This window comes from Chiloscyllium plagiosum, chromosome 6 (assembly GCF_004010195.1).
Source record: "Chiloscyllium plagiosum isolate BGI_BamShark_2017 chromosome 6, ASM401019v2, whole genome shotgun sequence".
Taxonomy (NCBI): Eukaryota; Metazoa; Chordata; class Chondrichthyes; order Orectolobiformes; family Hemiscylliidae; genus Chiloscyllium; species Chiloscyllium plagiosum.
Window position 1 is genome coordinate 99,439,481 of NC_057715.1, and position 16,021 is coordinate 99,455,501.

The window sequence follows — 16,021 nt, forward strand, 5'->3', positions numbered from 1 at the left end:
TGGAGGTTTGTTTTTCAGATCGGAGGCCTGCAACCAGTGTAAGGCCACAAGAATCAGTGCTGGGTCCACAACTTTTTGTCATTTATATAAATGAGTTGGATGTGAGTATAAGAGGTATAGTTAGTAAGTTTGCAGAGGACATCAAAATTGGACATGTAATGGACAGCGAAAGTTACCTTAGATTACAACGGGAGCTTGATCAGATGAGCCAATGGGCTGAGGAGTGGCAGATGGAGTTTAATTTGGATAAATGAGAGATGCTGCATTTTTGGAAATCAAATCTTAGAAGGACTTATACACTTAATGGTAAGGTCCCAGGCAGTGTTGAGGAACAAAGACCTTTGGAGTGCAGGTTTATAGCTCCTTGAAAGTAGAGTCGCAGACAGATAGGATAGTGAAAGCGGCATTTGGTATGCTTTCTTTTATTGGTCAGAGTAGGAGTACAGGAGTTGGGAGGTCATGTTGCGGCTGTATAGGGCACTGGTTAGGCCACTGCTGGAATATTGTGCGCAATTCTGGTCTCCTTCCTATCGGAAGATATTGTGAAACTTGAAAAGGGTTCAGAAGAGATTTACAAGGATGTTGCCAGGGTTGGAGGATTTGAGCTATAGGAGAGGTTGAATAGGCTAGGGCTGTTTTCCCTGGAATGTCAGAGGCTGAGGGGTGACCTTAGAGGTTTATAAAATCATGAGGGGCATGGATAGGGTAAATAGACAAAGCCTTTTCCCTGGGGTGGGGGAGCCCAGAACTAGAGGGCACAGGTTTAAGGTGAGAAGGGAAAGATATAAAAAGGGACCCAAGGGGTAACCTTTTCACAGAGGGTGGTGCGTGTGTGGAATGGGCTGCCAGAGGAAGTGGTGGAGGCTAGTACAATTGCAACATTTAAAAAGGCATCTGTATGGGTACATGAATAGGAAGAGTTTGGAGGGATATGGGCCAGGTGCTGGCAGGTGGGACTGGATTGGGTTGGGATATCTGGTCGGCATGGACGGGTTGGAGTGAAGGGTCTGTTTCCATGCTGTACATCTCTATGATGAGTGTACAAATATAAATAATATTTCAAAAGAAAAAAAAATGTTATTTCACTTCAACTTGGGATTTGTCAATATCTCAGGAAAAAAAGAGGATACTTACGCTTTCTGTTGATATGAACTGAGGCCCAAATCGGACTCCGTCTGCAAATACACAAAATAAAAAAAATCATTAAAGTCAATATCTAAACTACATAAATTAAAAATGTTTTGCCTTTCTCAAAATGAAAAATTAATAAATTGGTCAACAATTGATAGTAAACAATTATTACTACGATTATTAATTCCCCCTCAAAGACAAGAATAAAAGAATTACAAACATGGTTAGTGACGTGGTTCATTGGGATCTTGCTCAAGTAAGGCAGAATAGTAAATGGATTCTTCCTAGGAGAGCAAATTTATACACAGTCATGGCCGGAGGAGTTTCTGCATGCAGAAATGGTTAGTCTCCCTGAAGCAAGAGATATTCTGTTGATTGGAGCTTGATAAAACTAATCAATTCAACAATGAGAGAGTAATTAGACAAAGACAAAGACAAAGACAAAGACATTCTCACAGCATGCTCCTTTGACCAAAGTTCTATTAAAATTCCCCAGGATCGATATATTCAAAGTGAGCATACTTTTTCTAGCTGAGCTCTTAAAAACATACACTGCATTTTCACTTTAATGTTTTTCAGTAGGCCAGTTACTTTCATAATGTAATAGGCTGCACATATAGATTATAGTGAACATCCACTGCATAATATTAAAAACTGTTTTAAAAGATGATGAATTACTATATGAAAAGTTGAAAATTCTGATTGTTTTAGTTATTCACCATAAAATTCAAGGGTGCATTCTCAAACCTCAGATTATTGCAGCTGTGCAAGAAAACTCCCAACTTTTTCAGCTATTTAGAAAATCATGACAATAGCACCCTTGATATGGTTCAATGACAATGTTCTAGAAAAGTTGAACTAATTACATTTAAATTTTCCCAGATTGTTACAGGTTCAAAATTAAGCACGATGCAACTGCTGGTTCAAGTCACTAAAGGCTGTTCGATTCAAGACTACTTCCATAAACTGAATACCAGATTATTCACTCAGACTCTCAGATCTTTTAAACATTTTTCTATTATTGGAATTAAAATATTTTTAAAACCATCACTTTCAAACCAAACACAGAATGTTCATAGGTATCAAAGGCATTTACTGGTAAGACTATGATAGCACTACTTCATATTTGACTGTGCCATATTTATCCCATCATGGCTATTTGAGAGATTGAACACATCCAGAAATTCATGGCAACAGGGGGGAAAAAAATTAATACAATGACTGCCTGCTCAAAAAAAACCTCAAAACTGAATCACACTAAATATAATTCTGGGAAAAACACCTGTCTGCTCCACAAGGCACACAAGTTCATTTCTACACAATACATGGGTGACTCTTAAAAGGCCTTTTAAACAAAAAGTGGTCTAGCAGGACACAGAATTGTTACTAGATCACAAAGGAAGGATAGCTCCACTGCCATTACAAGCAATCGAAAATGGATTAATACTTTAAAGTTTGCCTGTGCTACCTACATCCCTAACAGCAAAAAGGTAGATGATAATTAGCTACTCTACAACAAAAGCAAAAACACCACGAATGCTGGAAACTGTACCTGCGCAGAAAGGTGATCTTTCATCAATACTACCAAAAAGATCAAGATCAAATCTCAAAACATTAAAATGCAACTTTTGTCCAACTTGTTAAATAGGTCCACCACGTTTTATTTCATCTAATGAAATAGATTAAATGAGATTAAATTTCTCCCTGATCTCATTAACATTCCCAATCTCCTCCTCCACTCTTAGACGTCACAAAACCACATTTAATTGTGGGGCTGGAATAAGTAGCATATTGAACAACCTGGTAAAAACAATGACTGCAGATGCTGAAACCAGATTCTGGATTAGTGGTGCTGGAAGAACACAGCTGGATGCTGCCTGAACTGCTGTGCTCTTCCAGCACCACTAATCCAGATATTGAACAACCTTACAAGTCATTATAGTAATCAGGATCCTGTTGTTTGACAATTACTGAATCAGGTTCATATATTGACGATTTGATTATCTCACTAGAACTAGTCATGTATTAGTCAATATTTTCAGTAAAACAAATGAAAAAAATAGTATACCCATTAAAGCTGCAAACAATTCCAAGTTAAATATGAATTCTGTTCTTGCACACTTGGGCAGTAACTTGGGAGGGTGTTGCTAAGGAAGACCCAATTAAAGTACTTTTGGTTGATTACATATTATTAAATGATGCAGAGATCAATGGAGATGCTGAATTAAGATTACCAAAGGTGCATCAGATCACATGGTTTAATATTGCACAAGTCACATTTTCTTTTATCTTGTTTTAAGCACAGTACAAAGTCTAGCAAATTTTCCATTCAACAACACTGCCCCCACATAAGCACAGGATAAAATTATTGCACAATATTCTTTATATAAGCCAGCATTCATTTCAGTTTCCTTTAATTATAGGAAATAATCTGCAAGGGCACAGAAATCTACTTCTATACACATTTCCTGGTTGTTTAAGCTTCCCCTCTTTGATGAAGAATGTACAGAATTTCAGCTGGCAAGTAAATTTACCATACTCGCTGTAGAATGAAAGAAAAGCTGCTTTCCCACTAATACTACAACATTTAAGTTACTGAATGCTGCAAATACTTTATTGCAAATCAAACTTTAGATTTTATCTCAGTTTTCTTCATTTTCATACTTCTATTAAACATTGTACATCACTCCTTGTTTTACTTTTTGTAAAATCCATTGCTATTACAGAGAGGCCAAACCAAAGAGCTCAAGCTAGTTAACTGGTGCCAAGATGGGGTATTGAGTATAACAGCTGGCAAGTCATGTTAAAATTCTACAAGACATTGGTTAGGCTGCATTTAGAATACTGTATACAGTTCTGGTCGCCACATTACCAAAAGGATGTGGACGCATTGGAGATGGTGCAGAGAAGGTTTACAAGCATGTTGTCTGGTATGGAAGGTGCTAGCTATGAAGAGAGGTTGAGTAGGTTAGGTTTATTTTCATTAGAAAAAAAAAAGATGGGGGGGGTGGGGAACCTGACTGAGGTCTTCAAAATCATGAAGGGTATAGGCAGGGTGGATAGAGACAAGCTTTTTCCCAGGGTGAAGGATTCAATAACGAGGGGTCACGCTTTCAAGATGAGAGGTGGAAAGTTTAAAAGGGGATACATACAGCAAGTACTTCACATAGAAGATGGGTGTCTGGAACGTGTTGCCAGCAGAGGTGGTAGAGGCAGGCACAGTAGTTTCATTTAAGATGCGTCTGGACAGATGCATGAGTAGGTGGGGAGCAGAGGGATACAGATGCTTAGGAATTGACCGACAGGTTTAGATAGTACATTTGGATCGGCTCAGGCTTGGAGGGCCGAAGGGCCTGTTCCTGGGCTGTAAATCTTTGGTTCTTTGATACAAAAATTATGGAAAACCACAATATAAAAAAGGACACTTTGATATACTCAATATTTACAAAATGCCAAAAAAGTTATGAATAAATAAAACTGATACTCATTAGTGCCTCGAGAAATTGCATTTCCTCTAACAGAAGTGAACTTCGCCACCGGTACTCAACGAAACCACCAGTGCAATGTGATTGGTTAGTGGAAGGCTTTTTTGATTATCAGCAGCATCTCGAGGCACGTTAATGCAAAGCTAAACTCAATAGTTCAGTTCTGCAATATCAAAATATCACTTTATTGCAGCCTTGGGGTAATTGCTCCATATCTATTTCACTTTTGGTTGGTTCTCACGTAGAATAGTTTCCAATGTAAGTGAACTACAACCTTACAAGAGCTTACTACAGATAGTGAAAACTACAAGTGAGCATTTGACAGAATCTACAAGCTCTAGAAATAGACACTAACCATGCGACTAGACTTGGCATAGAAGCATAGTTATATAAATACGACATGAAGTGTTGACCCAAAGCGACATACATAAATTGAAAATAATGCTAGATAATTCCAAATATAATAATAAAGCTAGCGCTTTTAAACCACTCAATGCTGAGCCTAATTCGCACCAAGCTTACAAGAAGTCAATCCCCCCCCCCATTTAAAAGAACATTAAATTATTCAATTTAGAAAAGTACAATAGTATGCAACATAGAAGCAACCAGTGGGTGGCCTCAATTAATAGCACTTATGGAGTAGCCATTGAAATGCATTGTAATAAATTGTGGAGGTATCATAGTATAATATGGTGTTAGTAAAAATCATTTATACAAATAAAAAGTCATAAAGAAGCAAAAAAATTATTAAATACTTTGTTTATGTTTTGAGGTCCAATAATGGTACAGCCTAATGGTTTATTTAGTTTTTGTTCGCAAGCCTAATTGCCACTTTTCTTTAAAAACTTGGAAAAGCACAAGTTTATATGAAATAGATTGGAAATATCAATTAGTGCAAGTACAATCCAAATAAACTAAAAACAACTGGAAGGTGAGGTTTTACTATTACTACTACTACTACTACTACTACTACTACCTCAGTTTTCAATGTATGCCACAGCGTGTCAAAGCTCCTGATGCCACCACAGACTAGGACAAACACGTCTGTAGTAAGCAGCTGAAGTCTGAGCAACTTTAGAAAGGAACGAATGGCTGCAACGAAGAATGAGCCCAGGTTCAGACAGCTATGTTGCCCACCTGGTTGCCAGGGGTTGTGACATCTGCTCATGGCTAGAGAGGGACAAGATGGAAGAGGATACAACAATAATGGACCTCATTAGGTAACAATGACACGAGGACGACAACTGAGGTGTTCTAGCTTAGTCAGTTTGGAGGATTGAGGTACATAAATTAGGAATTTAAAAATGCCAATCTCTGGACCTGAGCAAGATGCAAATTGTTAGAGTAGTGAGTGTTTGAACTTTCTTCCAAAAAAAAAAAAGTGTAAGCAGCATCCTTTAATATTTTAAAGGGAGATGGATAGGTTGTTAGACAAGGGGATAAAAAGATTAGGAAGGTGAACCAGAATGTGAAATCAGAGTTACACACAGATCAGCCACAATCTTGTGAAATGGTAGAGTAGCCTTGATTGTGTGAATGGCCTGCTCCTTGATTAAATGTTTGGGTAAAGTAATTAGTTTACACATTTTTAAAAGAATTAGATTGGAAACAGAAATTACAGAACAGATGTAGGTCATTCAGTCCTTTAAGCCTACTCCGCCATTCAATAGGATCATGGCTGATCATACTCGGTACACTGGTCCTGCTTTCACCCCATATCTTTGGATTCCTTTAGGCCAAAGAACTATATCCAACTCCTTGCATGTTTTCAATATTTTGATCTGATTCACATTCTATGGCAGAGTTTCACAGATTATCAATCACTGGGTGTACAAATTTCTCATCTTAGTCCTCAAATGACTTATCCCGTATGCTTAGACTGCGACCCCCAGTTTGGGCATCATTCTTGGGAACATCATTCTTGCATTTCACTGTTTAGTTCTGTTAAACTTTTCCACATTTCTCGGAGATTCCGCATTCTAAATTCTAGTGAATTTAGTCCTAACCGATCCAATTTCTCTTCATAAGTCAGTCCTACCAACCTAGCTTAACAATTGTGTTGTAGCTATTTTTCTTAATCTTGGCACAATTGAAGTTTTAAGCCAGTCAAACAGGATCAAAAACAAGCGTATAGCTTAAAAAATTCTCACTCATTATATAAAAAGAGAGATTGTGGAAAAACACATTCAAAATCTGTGTTTGTACTTCAAGTTCTCAAGCCAGTTTCACCAAGATCATGGCTCTTTAGATTATGGCCTCACCTGCACTCTCACAGCTGCTATCAACTCAGTCAATAAAACAAAAAAAAAATCTCAGCCTTTAATAACTTGAGCTCCACTGCTTTCCATGACAGAGAATACCAATTGCTACCAAATTTCTATTTTAAATGAGAAACCCCTTATTTTGAAACCATGTCCTCTAGTTCTCCAGTCAAAGTACCTACACTGTCTAGACCTTTCAGAACCTTGCGTTTCAATAAGATCACTTCTCATTTTTCTAAACTCCAATAAATATTGGCCAACTTGCTCAACCTTCCCTCAAGGCAAATTCACCTTGCCAGGAATCAGCCAAGTCAGTCTTCTTGGAATTGCTTCAAATTCAAGCATTTACAATGATCAAGCAGCTGTACTCTGGTGTAATCTTTCCAGTGTACAGTTGTAGCAAGACCTCCCTGCTCTGTTCTACTGACGAATTGAGATAGTTACTGAATGAATTAGAAATTGAAAATAAGTAGTGGGGCAAAAACAGAAAATGTTGTTACATAACAAAGGATAGTGAGCGAGTACAACTTTGTATTCTGTCATTGAAAGAGGTTTGATATCAGTTCCCCCAAAGGCTACATTTTATTCATAAAAATGAAAGTAGAACAAAGTTTTTTTTTAAATTTAAAAAGGGCAACTACAGAATGAGAAAATAGTGACTCCCTGTTCCCCACCCCTCCTACACCCACTTTGCACAGCACCACATTCAAATTTAACTTAAAACCAATTATTTGGAATCCAAGGCAGCAAATAAACCTTGCCACTTTGATTGAATTTACACACAAGTCGACAATTTCACAAGTAATACATACCTGTAACAAGCCTCCTTCTCCAAAGTGGAGAATCTCAATTATGTTTTCTGACTGGATAAATGCTGGAAAGAAAATAAAAATTATTTTATTTATTCTCAGTACTTGAATGTAAAACATTATAACCACATGCTAGAATAAAGGTGAGAAAACAAGTTGCTAAGCAAGATGATGTCATAATAGTAATTTAAGGGGTCACCCCCTCTACAAAATCATTGTACAGGAGTTTGCCTATTCAAAACTGCTCTTTGAAATGGCGATAGCTGTTACATTGAATGATGTCATAATACATAAGATACCATCTTAAATCAAGTCTGACTAACCCAGAGCAACTACAACATTGAATATATCTCATTTAAAAGTTTGTTACGCTAGTTTCACAGTGGAGACAAAACTAAAATCTGGTCAAGTAGCAATGAAACAAAAATTACTGGCAAAAAGCCAGAATGGATGCAACGGTCAGCAATGCTTTCACATTAGAAGTTATTTATTTATACCTTCCAAAACAGAGCTTATGCAAATAGCAACCCAACAAAACAAAACCACACTTGTGACAAAATCACAATAACCAGTAATTAGATTAACAAAAAAACTTTCAGATTAAATAAAAAACAAAACACGCTTTGGATGTTTATTAGTAACTTGGTGGGCCTTCACGTCCAGAGATGGAATTTCAATCTGGACTGAAGCTGGGGAAAGACACGTAAGCACGTAAGAGCAAGCCACTACACCACAAGACCATCTAGTTCAAACCATTTTAAACTCATCGTATCAGTTACAATTAACTCTCACTGCATTTATTGGTCAGGTCTATCCAGCCTCAGGAACAGCTTATAAAAAGTAAGTTACCTCCATAGTACTAGTGAGAAAGTGTATAAGGTATGAGCAGATAGGAAAAGAATTAAGGTTGAGTTTTGTCAAACAAGGAGGTTCAATTGAGCATGACTCAGATCAGATTAAAAACTTGCAGTTAACAATGGGGTGCTGGAGGCAAGGGTACTGGGTTAACAAGGTGAAAAAGCATTCATTATGTAAAGTCATTCAACAAGATGAAGTGGCATTCAGTATGTAAAGTCAGTTAACAAGGTGAAAAGTATTCATTATGTGGAGCCAGGTATTCATTGTGTAACAGAGCTTAATCTTTACTACTGACACTTGCTGATTGTCATGGTCACCCAATTAATATGTATGTTCCCTTATCAGGAAGCTCCTCCCTGCAAATGACTATATAATTCATTAAGAAACTGCTGTTAGAGAGAGAAGACCATGAACTTATGTCTGTGCGCATGGGCAATTGTTCTCTCTCCACCCAGGGCCCAGAATAAAGATCAACGGAGGTAAAACTATGCTGTCTCAGTGTTTTGCTTCAACAGAGGTGGGAACGGGAGGTTAAATACATTTGCTAACATGTTAAATGTGACTTTCAATTAATGCTCAACTTTTGGTTACTCTGCAATGTTATTTTCTTAACTAAATTTTAATGTTGGAATTTACTAAACAGTGGTGAACAATGTTGATGGCCAAATTCTCCTTTCACATTTTTTAATGCACATTCCACATTTGGACCATAAGACATGAATGAAAGAAAGACCATTTGGCCCATTGAGTCCACTCCGCCATTTAATCATAGCTGATGGGCATTTCACTCCACTTACCCACTATAGCCCTGAAATTCTTGGTCTTACCAAGGAATTATCAAAAAAAAAATCAATCTCTGCCTTGAAGACATTTAACATCCCACCCTCCATTATGCTCAGTGGAAATTAATTCCACAGGCTCACACTCTGGCTGAAGAAATGGCTTCTCATTTCCATTCTAAATTGACCCCCTCTAATTCTAAGGCTGTACCCACAGGTCCTAGTATCTCTGCCTAATGGAAACAACTTCCCAGCATCCACCCTTTTTAAGCCATGCATTATCTTGGAAGTTCCTTTTAGATATCCCCTCAACCTTCTAAATGCTAATGAATACAATCCCAGGATCCTCAGCCATTCATCATATGTGAGGCCTACCATTCCAGGGATCATCCGTGGGAATCTCCACTGGAGATGCTCCAGTGCCAGTATGTCTTTCCTGAGGTGTGGGGCCCCAAAATTGGACACTATAAAGCTCTAGTTAGGCCCCATGTAGAATAAAGTCTCAGAAGCACAACGCTTCCGACCCTAGAGATAAATGACAACATTACGTTTGCGTTCTGAACCAGGGACTCAATCTGCAAGTCAACCTTCACAGAATCCTGGACTAGCATTCCCAGATCCCTTTGTACTTTGCTGAGAAAATTCATAAAACCATTTAGAAAATCATCCATGCCCCCCACCAAAGTGCAAGACCTCATATTGAACTTCATCAGCCATTCCTTGGTCCACTCTTCATCAGAAAACTTCATCAGAATGCCCCCAGTCTCTTCATCCAGATCATTAATATATAAAGTGAATAGCTGTGGCCCCAACACTGAACCCTGTGGGACACCACTTGTCACTAGCTGCCATTCCGCAAAAGAACCTTTTATCCCAACTCTCTGCCTTCTGCCAGACAGCCAATCCTCAATCCATGCCAGTTGCTCAACTTGAACACCATGGGCCCTCACCTTACTCAGCAGCCTCCCATGAGGCACCTCATCGAAGGTCTTTTGGAAATCTAGATAACATCCACTAGGTTTCCCTGGTCTAATCTGCTTGTTGCCTCTTCAAAGAATTTTAACAGGTTTGTCAGGCACAGCCTCCCCTTAATAAATCCATGCTGACTTGTTCTAATCCGACCCTGCACTTCCAAGAATTTAGAAATCTCATCCTTAATGATGGATTCTAGAATTTTGCCTACAACCAAGGTTAGGTTAATCTGCCTATAATTTTCCATCTTTTGATTTATTTCTTCCTTGAACAGTTGCATATCATTCTTTGATCAAATAATATTTATAAAGACTGAAGTCCTTGCAATTTGTAAACAAGGAATCGTTATGAAAGGCAACAGCATTAATAGCATCCGGTATAATTGTGGTTATTTTATCAATTCACTGATTGGATGCTATTCACACAGCTGGATACAATCTAACAGCACCAATGGATTTCTAACTTGAATCTTTGCTAGTTGATATGTATACTGAGTACATATGCCAGTCATTTGTCTTGAAAAGTGGAATATTGTCAAGTTAGATTTGACTGCTATTTATGAGCATTTTAAACTTAAGTCAAAAGATCCTTGGTCAATTTAGTTCAAATTTCAGTTCCAGTTGATTGTAGACAGCAAGATAAAATATGGCAACAGGCCTCAAACACAGGCAGATTTCAGCATCACATGCTAGAGTCAAAATTAAACTAGTTGATGAGCAGACCAATTCTTTCAAATAAAGCAGGATGAATATATGGTTGACTGTGGAGTTAGAGGTGTTGCACCAAATAATCAAATACTCCATAGAATGTGCAGAAACTTTTTTTTAAGTCAGTAGCAGAGAGGGTGGGAAGGGCAAGTGGATACTGATGTTGGGCCAATTGGCCTAAAATGCAAATTTCTCAAGGGGTAGTTTTTTGGAAATGTAGGCCAGCGTAAAACTAGCAGTACAGTCGGGGCGCACATCTTTCAAAAGAGAAAAAAAAAAGGGCAAAATTAAGCCTGGACAAGTTGAAAAATCCAAACAAATGTTACTATAAAACAAAAGGAAGACAATGTCATGCATGCATGGCAGGAGACAAAACAAAAAAAGGAATATCATCCAAAGACAGGAAGTCTAGCTGAATAATGGAACAGAGATGAGAGTTAAAAATTAAGATGTAAAAATCTTGTAAAATGGGTGGAATGGAGTTCAAGAGACTTCGATTATACAATATCCACAAATGGTCATCTATTAGGCTCAATACTCTTTGTCTCTTGATTTATGCTGCATGTGGACTGGTGAGATAATAAGAGCTTAATAATTCTACTTGATGTGTAGGTCATTTGAATGTTGCAATAATTTATGATGCAGTTCAGAGTACAGTTCTTTGAATTTGTAACTACATTTAAGTCTCCTATTCAAAAAATACTTGTTACTAAATTAGTAACAAATAAGCAAAAATATCCAAATAATGTCTGAGAATCAGATTCTCTTAATATTAAAATAAAAATTTAGAACACAGAACATTACAGCGCAGTACAGACCCTTTACGTTGCATCGACTTGTGAAACCAATCTGAAGCCCATCTAACCTACAAAATTCCATTTTCATCCACATTACTATCCAATAACCATTTAAAATGCCCTTAAAAGTTGGCAAGTCTACTACTGTTGCAGGTAGTGCATTCCACGCCCCTACTGCTGAGTAAAGAAATTACCTCTGATATCTGATCTATATCTATCACCCCTCAGTTTTAAACTAATGTGCCCTCGTGCTAGCCATCACCATTCGATGAAAAAGGCTCCCACTGTCCACCTTCTGATTATATGTCTCAATTAAGTCACCGTTCAAACAACTTCTCTCCAATGAAACAGCCTCAAGTTCCTCAACCTTTCCTCATAAGACCTTCCCTCCATACCAGGCAACATTCTGGTAAATCTCTTCTGCACCCTCTCCAATACTTCCACATTTTTCCTACAATGCGGTGACCAGAACTGTACGCAATACACTAAGTGCAGCCGCACCACAGTTTTGTTCAGCTAGAGCATGACCTCATGGCTCAGAAGCTCAATCCCTTTACTAATCGAAGCTAACATACCACAGGCCTTCTTAACAACCCTATCAACCTGGGTGACAACTTTCAGGGATGTACATGGACACAGATCTCTATTCATCTACTTTACCAAGAATCTTACCATTAGCCCAGTACTCTGCATTCCTGTTACTCCTTCCAAAGTGAATCACCTCTCTTTTCTGCATTAAACTCCATTTGCCATCTCTCAGCCCACCTCTGTGGCTTATGTCCCTTTAACATCCTTCAGCACTATTCTACAAACCCTAATGCCCTCTGCAAATTTACTAACCCATCCTTCTATGCACTCATCTAGGTGACTTAAAAAAAAAGACCAACAGCAGTGGACCCAAACAGACCCCACTAGTAACTAAACTCCAGGATGAGCATTTCCCAACCACCACCCTCTGTCTTTCATTTAGCCAATTTCTGATCCAAACTGCTGAACTGCCCTCAATCCCATACGTCCACATTTTGTGCAATAGCCTACCGTGGGGAACCATATCAAAAATGCCTGACTGGGGGGGGATCCAAGATGGCGGCAACCCAGCAAGTCTGAGTCTACAGTGCTCCTCCCAAGACTTGGGCAAAGTGGGTCACCCACCCCCACATCATTTAAAATAGTTTTTACTTAAATATAATTAGTTTTAGTATTGAATTTAAGCCATTTAATCTCCAGTAAAAATGACTAAAGGGAAGGGAGCCCGCAGCTCTCAACAAGCAGGAACCCCTCCCCCATCCTCTCCAGCTGCAGAGGCATCTGCAGCCACCCCGGGGGACTTGTCTACGGTGGCAAGCCTCATGGAAATAATCTCCAAACTCGATGCGAAGATCGATGCTTTTATTGAAGAATCCCGAAGCCGATGGGACAAAAGCACAACCGAGGCATCAAGGAAATAGAGCGCCGAGTCGGAGGGGCGGAGCTAAAGGCCGCAACCTCCGAAACTACAGCACAATCGGCCGTGGATCGGGTCCGGACTCTTGAATAGTGAGTCCGGACCTTAGAAAAATCACTGACGATCTTGAGAATAGAGGTCATCAAAAAAATATTCGTTTGCTGGGCCTTCCCGAATGGGAAGAGGAAGGTCAGCTTACACAGTGTTCCTTGAATAGTGGCTTCCACAGCTTTTAAATCTGAAGGCTGGATCAGGCCAGGTAAGGGTGGAATGGGCCTACCGGGTTGCAATACACGGGCCCAGCTCAAGCCAGCATCCCCGCCCGGTCCTGTTCCAGCTGCAGAGCTACAAGGAGAGGCAGACACTCTTAGAAGCCTCCAGAAATCTTGGAAAAGATCGCCAAGCCATGATCTATAAAGGATCCAAGATAATGTTATTCCAGGACTTTTCCCCAGCTCTGGTCCGAAAGAGGAAGGCGTTTGATGATGCGAAGAAGTGTTTAAGGGACTTAAATATTCAGTACTCCTTGCGCTACCCAGCGACACTACGCTTTAACCATGAAGGGTCCATGTATAACTTCGGATTGCCGGAAAAGGCCAAGGAATTTTTGGACTCTTAAATAAATTGTAAGAGATAACTGATTTTGGTTTGCTTTACCCCACTCCGGTTTACATCACACCCCCTCCTTTTTTTAAAAAAAATATTAAACAGTAAGGTTTAAAAAAACCATCATCTTGGAGGGTGGGGAGGGGATAGCCAGGAGTCTAGTTAATGTTGGTGGGGGGGGGGGGGGGGAAGGTGGTTACCTTATCCTATTTTACCTGTCTCTAGGGTGGGGTTGTTTTCCCTCGTTATTTTGTATTATATTTAATTACTACTTGTTGAGGTTTAATTTTATAGTTATATGTTTGTTAATGGTATTAACATTAGCAAATATATCCAGGTATTGGTGTGGGTGTGTTTGGTGGGTTTAGGGTGCTCACTGTTAACTCTAGCTCTGTAGTATATTTGAATTTTCTTCATCCTATTGAGGAGCACCTGGTTGGGAAGAGGATACGATGGGCTTTTGGAAAGGAAGTGATACCCCCTGGGAACATCTCCATTTAAATAAGTTTTATTTTTTTTAAAATTTAGAAATATATAGTTTATTATACTTTTGAGAGTGTATTAGAGAGCCTTTATTTTTGTGAATTTTATATGCTCTTTGCTCAGGATGTTCTAGATAGGGTTTCCCCTCCCGAGGGGTCTTGGATTTGCCCGGACGATTATGGTTGATCAATTGGTTAAGTGGTGCACCTGGAATGTCAAGGGGAGTAATTCACCAGTCAAAAGGAAGAAAATATTATAAAACCTCAAAAGGGTTGATATAGCTCTCCTACAGGAGACACACTTATTGGATAAAGAACACTTGAAATTACGACAGGGTGGATTTGATCAGGCCTTTTTTTCTTCTTTTAGCTAAATTTGTATTGTACCCCGGCATATCCTTTTAAATTTATAACAGAAGCCTTCTCAAAATTGATGGCTCGTGGTGCTCGTCATACAATTATAGGGGGAGACTTTAATTGTATTATGGATCCGGAAATAGATAGGATTCCCAAGAATACTGCAGGGGTATCTACCAGATCTAGACAATTAGTGGATTTGAACAAAGAATTAGGACTAGAAGATGTATGGAGATTCCTTCATCCACAGGGCAGAGATTTTTCTTTTTACTCCAATCCACATAAATACCATACCAGAGTCGATTATGTTTTTTGCCCCCTCAATTTTTTTAAATTCCATATCATCCTGTAAAATAGGCGCTATAGCAATTTCCAATCACGCTGCTGTATAAATGGAAATCAAGGCGAGGAACAATGAGACATCCCCCGGCATTGGCATATGGACCCCTTCCTGATGAAAGATAGTAAATTTGTAAAGTACTTCAAGAATTTAAAACTTTTTTAGAAATTAATTTAGGTACGGCTAGCAACCCAATGATGTGGGAGACCAAAGCTTACGCACAAGGTTTGATCATCTTATACTCAGCGACCCAGAAAAAATTAAAGGGAGAACAACAGCATCTGCTTGAAACTCGCTTAAAAGCGGCTGAAACAGCATACGCTGACAGACCTTCTATTATCAAATTGCAAAGGAGTTGCTTAAGACAGCTCTAAACACCACGCTTACCCAAACGGCTAAGAGGGAAATATTATTTGCAAAACAAAGGTTATATGAATTTGGCGATAAACCTGGTAGATACTTAGCATTTCTTGCAAAGAAAAAGGCAGCTCCTCAAACTATCACATCTATCAAGGAAAGTATAGGTATTTTGACTCCTGATCATAAAAGGATTAATGCAATCTTTAGAAAATTTTATTCTGATTTATATAAATTGCAGGATTGCGAAGACAAGACTAGGAGGACGCAATCATTTTTTAAAAACTTGACCTTTCCGGACCTAACTCCGGAACAGGTATCGGTCTTAAATGCTCCCCTAACAGTCCAAGAGATACTTTATGCAATCAGGCAACTTCAGAGCTGTAAGGCACCTGGCCCAGAATGGCTTTCAAGCTGAATTCTATAAAGAATTTACAGAAATATCAGCTGGTCCACTTATGGACATGTATAACTATTCATACAGACAGGGCTGTCTCCCGCCTTCACTGAAAGAGGCAAATATCTCTCATCCTTAAAAAAGGAAAGGACCCAGAAGATTTAGCAAGGATATTGGTCTGTATGACGCGCAATGTAGATTTTAAAATCCTCTTTAAAACGTTAGCATTGAGGCTAGAA

General features: G+C 38.9%; 1 protein-coding gene across 1 annotated transcript in view; it reads right to left on the reverse strand.

Moving 5' to 3' along the window:
* The window catches only part of tmem131 (transmembrane protein 131), a 201,590-nt gene that overhangs the window by 137,876 nt on the left and 47,693 nt on the right, over positions 1–16,021 (reverse strand). Inside the window, exons 2-3 of the mRNA XM_043692263.1 lie at positions 7,690–7,751; positions 1,135–1,175 (exon numbers count right to left, since the gene is read on the reverse strand). Of these exons, the coding sequence (XP_043548198.1) occupies positions 1,135–1,175; positions 7,690–7,751 (103 nt within the window). The remainder of the gene's footprint in view (positions 1–1,134; positions 1,176–7,689; positions 7,752–16,021) is intronic.